The sequence below is a fragment of the Sinocyclocheilus rhinocerous genome, unplaced genomic scaffold (assembly GCF_001515625.1).
Source record: "Sinocyclocheilus rhinocerous isolate Xijiao unplaced genomic scaffold, SAMN03320098_v1.1 scaffold95, whole genome shotgun sequence".
Lineage (NCBI taxonomy): Eukaryota > Metazoa > Chordata > Actinopteri > Cypriniformes > Cyprinidae > Sinocyclocheilus > Sinocyclocheilus rhinocerous.
In genome coordinates, this window is record NW_015662004.1 from 1,262,449 (window position 1) to 1,275,042 (window position 12,594).

The window sequence follows — 12,594 nt, forward strand, 5'->3', positions numbered from 1 at the left end:
GTGTCACTGTGGCCTCAAAGCTTACCCCTCGCCTACTCTGGCTCGATTGCTATTCCTGAGGTAAAACACGCCCTCCTTATTACCCTACGGACAAAGAAATATATAAATAAATAAATGTGGAAATAAATAAATATAGAAATAAATACAGAAATAAATGTGGAAATAAATAAATGTAGAAATAAATAAAAGAAAAAATAAATATATGTGGAAAAAATAAAAATATACATAAATAAGAAAATAAAAGTATAAATTATTTATTTATATATATATATATATATATATATTGCTTTTCTTTGTATATTTATTTATATATTTAGTTTAGCTTTTTTTACATTTCTTTGTATATTTAATTTATGTATTTATTTATTTCTACTTTTGTCAGGTTTGGCATTCCATATGTGTCCTCATTGTCATGGTTACACAGGCACAGACACAGTGGGACCGGCAGTTTCCCGCTACGAGCCGTCTGCCTGATTCACGGAAAAGCCTTTCCTACGCAAAGCATGACTGATGTTATGGACAACAGGTCAGCATTTAGGAGCAATGGCTCAGTGGAGAGTAGGCCATATCATATGGCTTTACTGGTTGGCAGAAAAACCATCTGATTCAATTTCATTCAAAAAACCTGTTCCTGTTGCTCAACTGGTAGAGAACGGCACTAGCCATGTGTCAAAGGTTCAGTTCCCAGGGATTGTATACCTTGAATGCACTGTGAGCCGCTTTGGATAAAAGTGATTAATGAATGGAAATTTAAGACCAGGCACTTAGCCCTTACCCCTAACCTGGTATAGCTGAGGTTCTCAACCTTGAAGGGATATTTTGGCCAAAAATGAAAATTCTGTTATCATTCAGTTATCATCTCTGTTAAGGGAAAACTCTCAGTTAATAGTGAATATGTGTTCCCTATTCTAAAGTGTTACCTTCCATACTATGGAAGTCAATGGCTACTGGCAACTGTTTGGTTACCAACATTATTCAGAATATCTTCTTTTGTGTTCACCAGAAGAAAGAAACTCTTACTGGTTTGGAACAAGTAGAGGGTGAGTAAATTATGAATTTGCATTTTTGGGCATACAACCCCTTTAAAGCCGTTTCACATGCATGCTGTCAATGATTTTTGATAAGATTTGCGCTTCAAGTTCCCGAAGTCAGTGCAGATGCTTGGTGGCACTAATGAGCAAAGTATTTTGCTAAACGACAGCAGATGAAGAATCCGGAACCGGCTCTCTAGTCTCTTCTCTGTACTCTTGTAGTTGGTGTTAGTTGATGAACACCATAGCAAATACAATTGTAATGGCTGTTTGAAAACATGTAAATACTTTTGATTTCCTTTCTTTTTAGAGTAAAGGCCTGTTAACAACAAGAATTATAACTATAAATGTAACTATAACGATAACTACATTACTGACCACATCAATGCACGATAACATTGTTTTGTTTATTATAAGAATGCTGCAGTTTTGCAATCTGCTGTTTTAAATCTTAAAGCTCTTTAAAGTCAGGTGGAGTTGGATTGGCTGTCAATGTTTTTATCATTTATTAACTGGGAAAAAACAATTGTCCTGAAAAGTGTTACCAACAATATTGGGTCTCACTTTAATTTTGAGGACCATTTCTCACTATTAACTAACTATTAACTATGACTTTTGCCACAATAAACTCCTAATTTGCTGCTTATTAACAGTTAGTAAGGTAGTTGTTAAATGTAGGTATGGGGTTGGATTAAGGGATCTAAAATATAGTCATGCACAATAAAGCATTAGTATAGTATGTGCTTTATAAGTACTAATAAATAGCCAATATGCTGATCATATGCATGCTAATAAGCAACTGTAGTAGCAACAGTGAGAACTGGTCCATAAACTAATGTGTTACCCAATATTGTTCCTCTGTGTCGTTATCGTTATAGTTGTGGTGTGGACTTTCCAATTGTGAAAAAGTGTTAGTTATCATTATTGTTATCATCCTTGTTTTGAACAGGCCTTAACTGGGGTTACTGGGGTATTGCTGCTTTTCTGTAAGCACCACCTACTGTCAGAGAATGTAAATTGCATTTTCGTCTGTCCATTTTTTATGCATTGGTTTGAACAGACAAATCGCATACAAAAATCAGACTGCATTTTTGTGCCAAATATTTGTGTTGGAGTGAACCATAGAAAAAAGATGGATGACGCGTCTCCACTTTCTTTCCACTATAGAAAAGTGAAGCCAAAACATTCTCAGTATGGCCACTGTCATCTTGCGAAAATGACATAATTTGGAGCCAGAGTCTGTGCAGTAGTGATCTTGAGGTGGAGCCGTGGTATCAAAGTCCTGCCCAAACTCTCGCGGACCCAATCGCAAGATCACAATCATGACACCACACCCCATTTTTATAGCATCAAAAAACTAATTAAAAGCAAACTTATTAGAAAAACGAACACTTGAACATATATCAGCATGCTAAGAACTACCTAAAATGACAGAAAAATGTCTTTGGAAAACAATTATTTGAAGTGTAATTTGATTGTTTAGTTTGTCTCAGGTCCCATTACATTACATGGAGAGGGTAGGGTTTATGACCTATACTGAATCCAGTCACCTGGGGACGATCGAGATTTGGCTTCACTTTTCAGGACTCGTGCGGCAGGCTTGGAGGGAACAGGGTTGTGACCCCACATTGCGCTATCCATGGTTCTGAATTAGCAACCTTCTGGCAAACCAGAACAAGCTATCTGTTCTTTGTGTACAAATAGAAAACATGTCTGCTCATAAATAAGACTTCTGTCTTATTTATGCTGTTTTTGGTTGTTTAAATTGGAAGAAGCAGGTTAGTGGTATTGACGGATAGTTGCTTGCAAACTCAGCCAGTGTGACTATTGATTTGTCACAGTCTACATGAGTCTGAATAACAAAAAATCTGCCCAATCAATGTGTGTGTCAGTGACGTCTGTGGTGGAACAGAACATATTGACAGCAGGTGTATCTGGAACATATGGTTGAGGGGTTATCTATGTAGGCTGGATAGGGGCAGGTCATCCTTTGTGTTTGTCCTTCATTCTCAAAATGTTCAAATGTGACCTTAATGAAACTTTTTTTCTGATGCTGCTGACTCAACTGCAGTTGCAGTTTCTAATGCTTACTATTTGCATTAGTTGGGCATGAGAAAGAAATTTGTTGAGGGCATTGCAGTTTTAAAAGAAATATCAAATTTAGAGCAGAGACAAAATAAAAAAGATAGTTCACCCAAAAAAGTAAGAAGATAGTTTAAAAAATGTGGGTAACTGAACAGTTGACGGTAGTCATTGACTTCCATAGTATTTTTTTCTATAGTATGGAAGTCAATGGCTACGGTCATATATATATGTATCTTTTACTGACACCTAATGGCGTGGACGTAGTATGTTGTGCCTAAAGTATATATACTATATTGTGGTTTTTGTGATTATGTGGAGTTTGTGTTTTTGATGTATTTTTGCTTACATTTAGAATACATCTTAAAGGGATAATGCACCCAAGGCTTTGCGCGTTCATTCATATACACCTAATCATTTGTACATACATTTCTAATTCCTCTCTTTCTTCGAACTTCTTGCCCTCGGTTCATGCTCCTTTACAGCTTTTCTCATCGTCAGTCTCTATTTTAGTCTCTCGCCGATTTAGCAGTATTCATTAATTATCCCCATGTCCTGTCTCTGCATCCAAGGCGTCCTGTATTTTTAAAGCTGTGACTTTCTGAATAGCTTCTGACACAATTCAGTTTACTATAAGATGCAAATATGCCATCAGTGTACTTCCACATTGTCCACTGTCTTACAGAAAAAAACAAACAAGCTATGAGTATTAATTACTGTGCACTGCATAAAGCATCATATCATTATCAAATGGTGACCCAGATATCGAGATAATATTGTACCACCAGGTCCCAGCTGATTCCCACCCCTACTTAACACTGTCAAATTTTATTTGCCAGTCATTTCTCATTTTCCACCTTACACACGCACTCACATTATGATGGGGCAGGAGGCGGGTGGGGGGAGTTTGGAGGAGGGTCAGATCAATAGTGTTCCTGCTTTAATTAACACTCCTCCATTCAGGACACACACTAAACCAGCAGCAGTCTGCCAGCTTTATCATGAATCTGTGTCTGCAGTGGTGGGGGGAGGATGTCTGGCATCAGTACCTCACTTATCAGCTCAGCATAAAATGCGTGTGTGTCTGTCTATTTAATCTTTCTTCTTCAAAATTGCATAAATTGTGAAACTCTTTTGCATTTAAAGGGTTAGTTCACCCCAAAATGAAAATTCTGTCATTAATTACTCACCCTCATGTCATTCCAAACCCGTAAGACCTTCGTTCATCTTCGGAACACAAATTAAGATATTTTTGATGAAATGTGAGAGCTATCAGACCCTGCATAGAAAGCAATGCAATTGTAATGTTCCCAGGTCCAGAAACGTTGTAAGGACATCTGTAAAACATCATTTCACCGTTTCATTTGAGAAAAAATATGATCAAATACACACTGAAATGCAGGTCTTTTTTAAAAATAAAACCAAAATACGACACTACAGACAAACCATTGTTTTTTCATGCTTTGGTCTTCTTTTCAAACTAGTGGAAACAAAAAACATCTAAAACACAATTACAACACATATTTTTAAAGGCCATTTTCTCAAAATATTTTTTTCTATGCTTTGAGTGAGCCAGAAATTTCCACTTCAGTTGCACTTATATACAAACAGTTTTATTACAGGTTTATTTATTACAGAGGGCTTTGTATTATTAGCCTGATTTATAGGGTGATAAAAACAGATTCCCTCTGCAAAAACCTTAAACTCTAATATGTAAACAAAATGAAACAAGAATTTTGAACCTGGGTTTATCTAGTGTTCAGATTTTTGTTCTGGGAATGCATGCAAAGAATTTAATTAGATAATGCCTCATTTACATATCAACTTAACATCTTAGAAAATCTTTGAAGATAAATTTGTATTAAATTATAAAACAGAATCTAGAAAAAATAAAACAGAATTTGGGGAAAATGACAGATTTCTTGGGGCCCTAAAAATAGCTTACTGTAGAGTTTACTTGTAAACTTATGTTTATATTCATTCTTGAAGACTTCCTTCCACATTAATAGTATGCATTATAATATGATCATATTATAAATATTGATATCAAATGATATTGTCACACTCAGGTGCACTCAAAACACTCACGAAGATGAAGGTAAAATTATCTTTAATATTCCACACAGAAGGTAAATCCACAAGAGGAAGGCTCAGCACACGTGAAAACATAGACGAGATCTGACAAACACTAACTGAACAGACAGGAACTTAAATAAACATGCAAATTAAGATAATAAACTAGACACAGGTGAACAGAATGAACTAATCAGACACGAGGGAAAACTAGGTCAAAACAGGAAAACAACAGTACTCACTATCATTAACATGCACTTGGAAAGAGCATGATAGCAATCTTAGACCATATAGACTATGACGGATGTGTGTTGGGTGTGTGTCTGTCTGCCACTTCTATCTCACCATATGCTCTAAGGAGGACTGCTGCTGACACTATTGAGCTGACCTCCATAGCACCCATTACCAGAACACCAGTGATATCCGCTGGGATTGAGCTTGGTTGTTACTGCAGTTCATGCCTTAAAACCAAACAGCCTCTGCCAGACAGGTGTTCAAACTCAACAAACCTTTTTCATAAAATCAATATTCGTTCAGTTTTACCAGAATATACCCAGGTGCATTAATCAAACAATGTAGCAGGTTTAGGGATTGTATAATGGATGTCGATGTCCTAAATAATCTGTTGTTGCCCCTGAAGAATGATATTATAATATCACAACTCCATACTACCAATTTTTTGTCTGTTTAAACCCTGCCCCTTTCTTACAATCAATTACAAGGTCAGGGGCCATTTACACGACAACGTTTTCATCCAAAAACTGTTCGTTTACACGACAACGCCGTTTTGGGGACTGAAAACGCACAAGTTTTTGAAAACGGCACCATTATCGTTTCTGTGTAAACACCCAATACAGGAATCTTTGAAAACGGTGACATCATGCGCGTGCGTAGTACGTGTGAAATCACAGGCTGTTTTAGCGGTGCATTGGCAGGAAAACTGCATGCACATGAAAAGAGACACAAATATATAATGAATGATACTCTCTTACCTTTGAAAGACTCTACATTAATAAAAATGTACCATGTAATACTATGTTTTTCGACACGTATAGTAGAACCATGGTATACATTGAAATAATTGTAAATACTTTTCCAAGTTTCTATGATAAAATTACCAAGGACTGAATATGGCAATAGGTCATTTGAAAAATCTATTTGAAAAAATAATGTCACAGTGCAGGATGGCATAATAGTTCATCCAGAAATTAAAAATGATGTTTTAAACACACTGAACTTTTGTGCCAACATGCCCCAATACCATCTAAGTTTTAAAAATAAAACAATTCTTAAACACAATTCATGAAACACAGTTGTAACCAGGGCTGGATTGGTAATCGGGCATATCGGGCATTTTCCCGGCGGGCCGGCGCACGACAGAGATTTTTTATTTTTTTTTTCCAAGGACCATCACGCACGGACAGCGAGCAGCCAGTGGCCCATTGGTTTGTCTTCTGTAAAATGTAAAAATGCAATACATGTAAAAAAAAAAAATTTTTTTTTTGTTCGGACCTCTGCTTCGAAGAAAATGTAGAGGCCGCGCCTCTTGGAACTTTAATTGAATACCCCTGACTTATAATAATATAATAAAGAGATACTTTATTTGTATGGTTTTGTAATATCTGTGTCACATATTTCCTTGTGTGGTACATCGGACTCTTATTATAGAATTTCATTACAGAAAAACTGTTTTGAACATGGTAATGGATTAAAACATAGCCTATAAATAACAGGCTGGATGTACAATAACCTTACATCTTAACACCTCTTTTGTTTATTTTTTTTTTATAAAGCAGATCATAGAATATTTTGTGTATAGCCTATAAATCAGTTTCGTAAATAAGAAAGATTTCAATACATGAGGATTCTAAATTTCCTACTACTTGTTTCACTTCTATTTCAGTTTTTTTATAACTATTTCTTACTATGTGTCAGTAAGTTGTTGTTATTTTAGCATGTGTGTTTGGCTCAGTGTTATTTTTTTAGGATTACTGATAAACTAATGTAGTTTGATTTGTATTAGTTATCTATTTTAGTTTTAGTTACAGTTGTAGTAATGTTGTCATTTTATTAGTTTTTTTATTATGTCTATATAGGCTACATTTCAAACCATAATTTTGGTCAAAAAATATAAATTTAGAACTTTTAAAACATGTGACAACTTCCCCCAAAACTAAATGTGACTAATCCTCAGTATCACCACATAAAAAAATTATTACAACCACATCAAAAAATGATTACTGTAAGTACATAAGGCTTTATCAGTATGCATACAGTACACTCATATGAAGCGATATAAACTATACAGCAAATTTCAACTGCTTGATTGTTTATATTGTTGCAAAATGTAAACTATATTATTGTCCAGCAATATATTTAAAGTTGAATATATAGTACATCCATCTACATCCAGTACACTCACATAAAAGTGACAGATACTATATTTCAAATCTCAACTGCTTGATTGCTTATGTTGTTACAAAATGTGAACTTTATTGCCCAGATACAATTTTTAAGTTGGATACAGTAAATCCATCCAATTTTACCTACATACAATACATTCAATACAGGCTACTTTATAGCAAATCTTCTCCGCGTGATCCTTTATATCATGTTATCACATATAAAATGTAAAATACATTACAGCACAGCTCTATATGTTAATTTGGATATATAAGTATATCCAACTTTACCCGCGTTCATACAGTATACAGAGATATATACTATACAGCAAATCTTGTTTATATTGTAGTACATTTAAATTTAACTACATACGTAAAACAATATATATATATACTATATATAGCAAATGTCAACTATTTTATTATTTTTATCATCACAAAATATAAACTATAGTATTGCACCGCTGGATACTGTATATTATGTTGGATACATGAATATAGGTATTCAACTTTACCTACATACATAAAAAAATATATGATATATAAGATATATACAATATCTATAAAGCAATATATACTATATAGCAAATCTCAACCGTTTGCATATATTGCTGCAAAATGTAAACTGTATTATTGGCCATGCAGCTTTAATCTGCTGAATGCCACTAAAAGACATGAATATATTAAGATATAATAAACATTAACATAGGCTAATGGTTTTCTGTTAAGCTGCATTGAAACAACGTGTGTTAAAAACGCTATACAAATATACTTGAGGACTAGCTCTGATTTCACATTTAAAATATCCCCGAGAAGCTCTTTATTATAATCCCACAGTTCAAAATGTCTTGATTGTGTAGTTTTATTGTGTTCACATAAATAAGAGATTGTCTATCAAATGAAATTGGAATTTTGTTTGTAGGACAGAAATCGCAAGAAAGAAAAAAATCACAAAAAGGGGTTTGAAAAACGACCACGTACCCAAGTACCATTTTTATCTAATCGCTGTACCGCCACACTGCTTTTTTATAAGCATGAGCTTCATCATCATCATCATCATAATTATTATACAAGTGATGCAGATGGGCATCATTCAACAAAAATTAACTTAAATGATTTTAGCAAATGGCTGCAATATAACAAAGAGTGAAAAATTTAAGGGGGTCTGAATACTTTCCGTACCCACTGTATACTATATATAGCAAATGTCAACTATTTTATTATTTTTATCATCACAAAATATAAACTATAGTATTGCACCGCTGGATACTGTATATTATGTTGGATACATGAATATAGGTATTCAACTTTACCTACATACATAAAAAAATATATGATATATAAGATATATACAATATCTATAAAGCAATATATACTATATAGCAAATCTCAACCGTTTGCATATATTGCTGCAAAATGTAAACTGTATTATTGGCCATGCAGCTTTAATCTGCTGAATGCCACTAAAAGACATGAATATATTAAGATATAATAAACATTAACATAGGCTAATGGTTTTCTGTTAAGCTGCATTGAAACAACGTGTGTTAAAAACGCTATACAAATATACTTGAGGACTAGCTCTGATTTCACATTTAAAATATCCCCGAGAAGCTCTTTATTATAATCCCACAGTTCAAAATGTCTTGATTGTGTAGTTTTATTGTGTTCACATAAATAAGAGATTGTCTATCAAATGAAATTGGAATTTTGTTTGTAGGACAGAAATCGCAAGAAAGAAAAAAATCACAAAAAGGGGTTTGAAAAACGACCACGTACCCAAGTACCATTTTTATCTAATCGCTGTACCGCCACACTGCTTTTTTATAAGCATGAGCTTCATCATCATCATCATCATAATTATTATACAAGTGATGCAGATGGGCATCATTCAACAAGTGCTGAAACACCATCACACATAACATCACAGCATCGTGTGCGCACATGTTGGAGTGATGCTGACGCAGGTGGACAGAGGGGGAGGAGTCACTGTTGCAGCGCCAGTTCACACTTCAGTTCAACCGATGCGGCGCATCCACGGCAGCCTCGCGTCAGCACGTCAGAGCGACAGAGAGGAAAACGAGCTCTCCATGCAGGCAGCACCGCCGGTCACATCTGAAACTTGTCCCACTGTGCATGACAGCTGATTTCAAAGCATGGATTTAGACGCGGATTGTTGTCATTTTGGATGACGCTCGTGCAACTTTACATTAAATCTCGGTTTTGCTGCAGACAGCCCCGCCTTGTGACACCTTGCGAACCGACACCGGCTTTCTCCCTCATCCCACTTTTGTTCATTTATTGACGGATAATACAATGGTGCGTCCGTGTCTTGCGCGCCGGGCTCTGGGCTGAGCGCGGAACATGGATAGATAGCGCGTTTCTCTCTCTGCGTTTCTCAGTGTAATCAGCGCCTTTCTCAATGGACGAGGAAATAGACACCCGCAAGATCAACAACAGCTTCCTCCGAGACCACAACTATGCAACTGAAGGTATATCTCATCACATGATCGCCTTCTCTCAGGTGCACTTAGAGTCAGAAATCCTGAAGGAATTATTTGGAAACGGTTCTAAAGGGCTGGGGTTTAATAAGTCAGCCTGGATAAACTGATTTTATTTTATACTGTTTATGTATTTGTTTTTGGGAAAACTGAATGAGTTGGAATTGCAGTTTATCAGTAGATGCTTGTATTAGATCCTTTCCAAATGAGCACTCCTGTATGCATCCTTTAGGATTTATAAAAAATCCTAAAGGAATGTGTACTGGAGTTCTGTTGGAATTTTTATTTTAACGTGGAACCAATTCTAATGGGAATTTTCTTTTAGGAATCCAACATATTCATACAGAAATACTAAATCTTCTGGAAAACAAAGGGCTCTTGGGATAATCAAATACATTTACATCATACAGTTTATGAAGTTGGATTTTATTTGATCCCATTAGAATCGGTGCCAAATTATGATGGAAATCCCTATAGCAGTCCCGTGCATGTTCTTTTTTTTGGCTAAGTACACATGCTTATTTCTCATAAGTGTGTCAGTCATGCTGGCATCTTCCCTGTGTACCACAAATATAGTGATGTGAAATAGTGATGTGTAATAGTAGAGTCTTTTATTTGAGCTAAAAATAGCTGAGCAGTCTAACACTTTAAGAAGATTTTCTGCTGTTGGTTTAGTCCGCCAAGCTCCATCAGTATAAGACCTGACAGTTTAGATTTGTGCAATATTTGAATGTGCTGGTCTAATACATTAAAGGGGTCATATGATGCGATTTCAAGTTTTCCTTTCTCTTTGGAGTGTTACAAGCTGATTGTGCATAGATAAGATCCCTGAAGTTGCAAAGACTAAAGTCTCAAATCCAAAGAGATATTCTTTATCAAAGTTAAGACTCTGCCACGCCCCCCTAAAACGGCTCATTCTAACACGCCCCCACATATCTACCCCACTATGTGGAAATATTTGCATAATCCCGCCGCAAATGTGCACGCAAAGAAAGAAGGCATGGTGTCAGTAACCGCAGTTAGTGTTGAAGCAGCCATGTCAGGGAGACGCTGTGTGTTTCAGTGCGAAAGCAAAAGCACTTTATTTGGATCACTTACAACAGAACAGCAATGCATTTTATGGACGACCGTTTCGTGAACCTAGGAGAGGAGGTAATTCTGACTTTGCTATGACAATCTGGCGCTTCTGAATCAGCTAATGTTTTGTTATTAGTTTAAGTATTTGCTATTGACTGTTCAAATGCAGAGTTTTGCTCATCGTGTGTGTGTGTGCGCGAGCGAGCGAGAGATAGAGAGAGAGAGAGAGATAAAGAGAGAGAGAGAGCGCGAGAGAGAGAGAGCGTGAGAGAGAGCGAGAGAGAGAGAGAGAGAGAGGGTCACATCACAGTTACACCAAATACACAAAATAATGATCTTTAAAAAAGCATCATATGACCCCTTTAAGATGCATTTCTAACAAGGTGAAAATCAACCAACTATTCAACTTCAATCATAACTTGGAACCAATCTTAAGGGAATTTCAAATTTTATAACATATTATATTATAGTGTAATATTATATTATAATATTACAACATTTTAGAAAAACTATATCATTGTGATCTAGTTTTATGAGTTACAGTTCATACAGTAAGGTCATCAGTATCTTTTGGAGAACTACACATTGACAAATAATTTGTTATTTCTCTTGAATCATCATGACTGAAATGCTTACAGTGGAAACCTACTGTAGAAATCAGGCTTTTGCACAGTTATAAACATGTTTCCATTGTGAACTGTTACAGTTCTTTCACTTGTCTTCCAAGGCAATGCAGTCAGTGAAAACTCTATATTATATTGAAAGTATAAAGGCATTCTTCTTCTCTGAAAATAGACAGCTGAGGAGGTTCACTGAGCCAGACCCTCCTCTCATGCACAGACCAGAAGTCTTCAACAGGACTGGTGCGATGCATCAGTGAATGGGGGGTTGGTTGGAGACAGAGACGGAGAGAGAAAGGGAGGGAGGGATAGCGAGAGAAGGGAATAAATCAGAGATTAAAGCCAGAGAACACATAGACAGATGTGATGTCATTCCAGCTGCGAAAAATCCACATTCCAAGCCTCTTCCCGTCTCCAGGCTATGCTCAAATCCGGTCTTTAAGAGTATTTATTTTTTTTAAGCCAACCTGAAATCAGAATGGACCGTTTGCTTTCATGATTCACATTTCTGGTCTTACTCTGTGTAATTTAATGGCCTTTTTATTTCGTTTATAGCTGAGACCAGCATGTTATGGGAAATCAATTTTGTGTTTTGGGGCAAAAGGAATCATAATGCTTGCACAAGCTTGTTTTAAAGGGGTCATAGGATGCTACATGCACTTTTACAAGTTGTTTGAACTGAAATGTGTGTTGGCAGTGTGTGTACACAACCACCCTATAATGATAAAAATCCACCCAGTGTTTTTTTTTTAATCTGGTTAAATGTTTTCCCCTTTTCTCAAATCGAGCCGATCTCAGATGCCTGTCT

At 35.9% G+C, this 12,594-nt stretch overlaps 1 protein-coding gene across 1 annotated transcript in view; it reads left to right on the plus strand.

Annotated features, from left to right (window-relative positions):
* The first annotated feature begins 9,577 nt into the window (after positions 1-9,577).
* LOC107727286 (serine/threonine-protein phosphatase 2A 55 kDa regulatory subunit B beta isoform) overlaps positions 9,578-12,594 on the plus strand; it is a 50,853-nt gene continuing 47,836 nt past the window's right edge. The window contains exon 1 of the mRNA XM_016537115.1: positions 9,578-10,080. Coding sequence (XP_016392601.1) covers positions 10,011-10,080 — 70 coding nt within the window. The 5' untranslated portion in view covers positions 9,578-10,010. The remainder of the gene's footprint in view (positions 10,081-12,594) is intronic.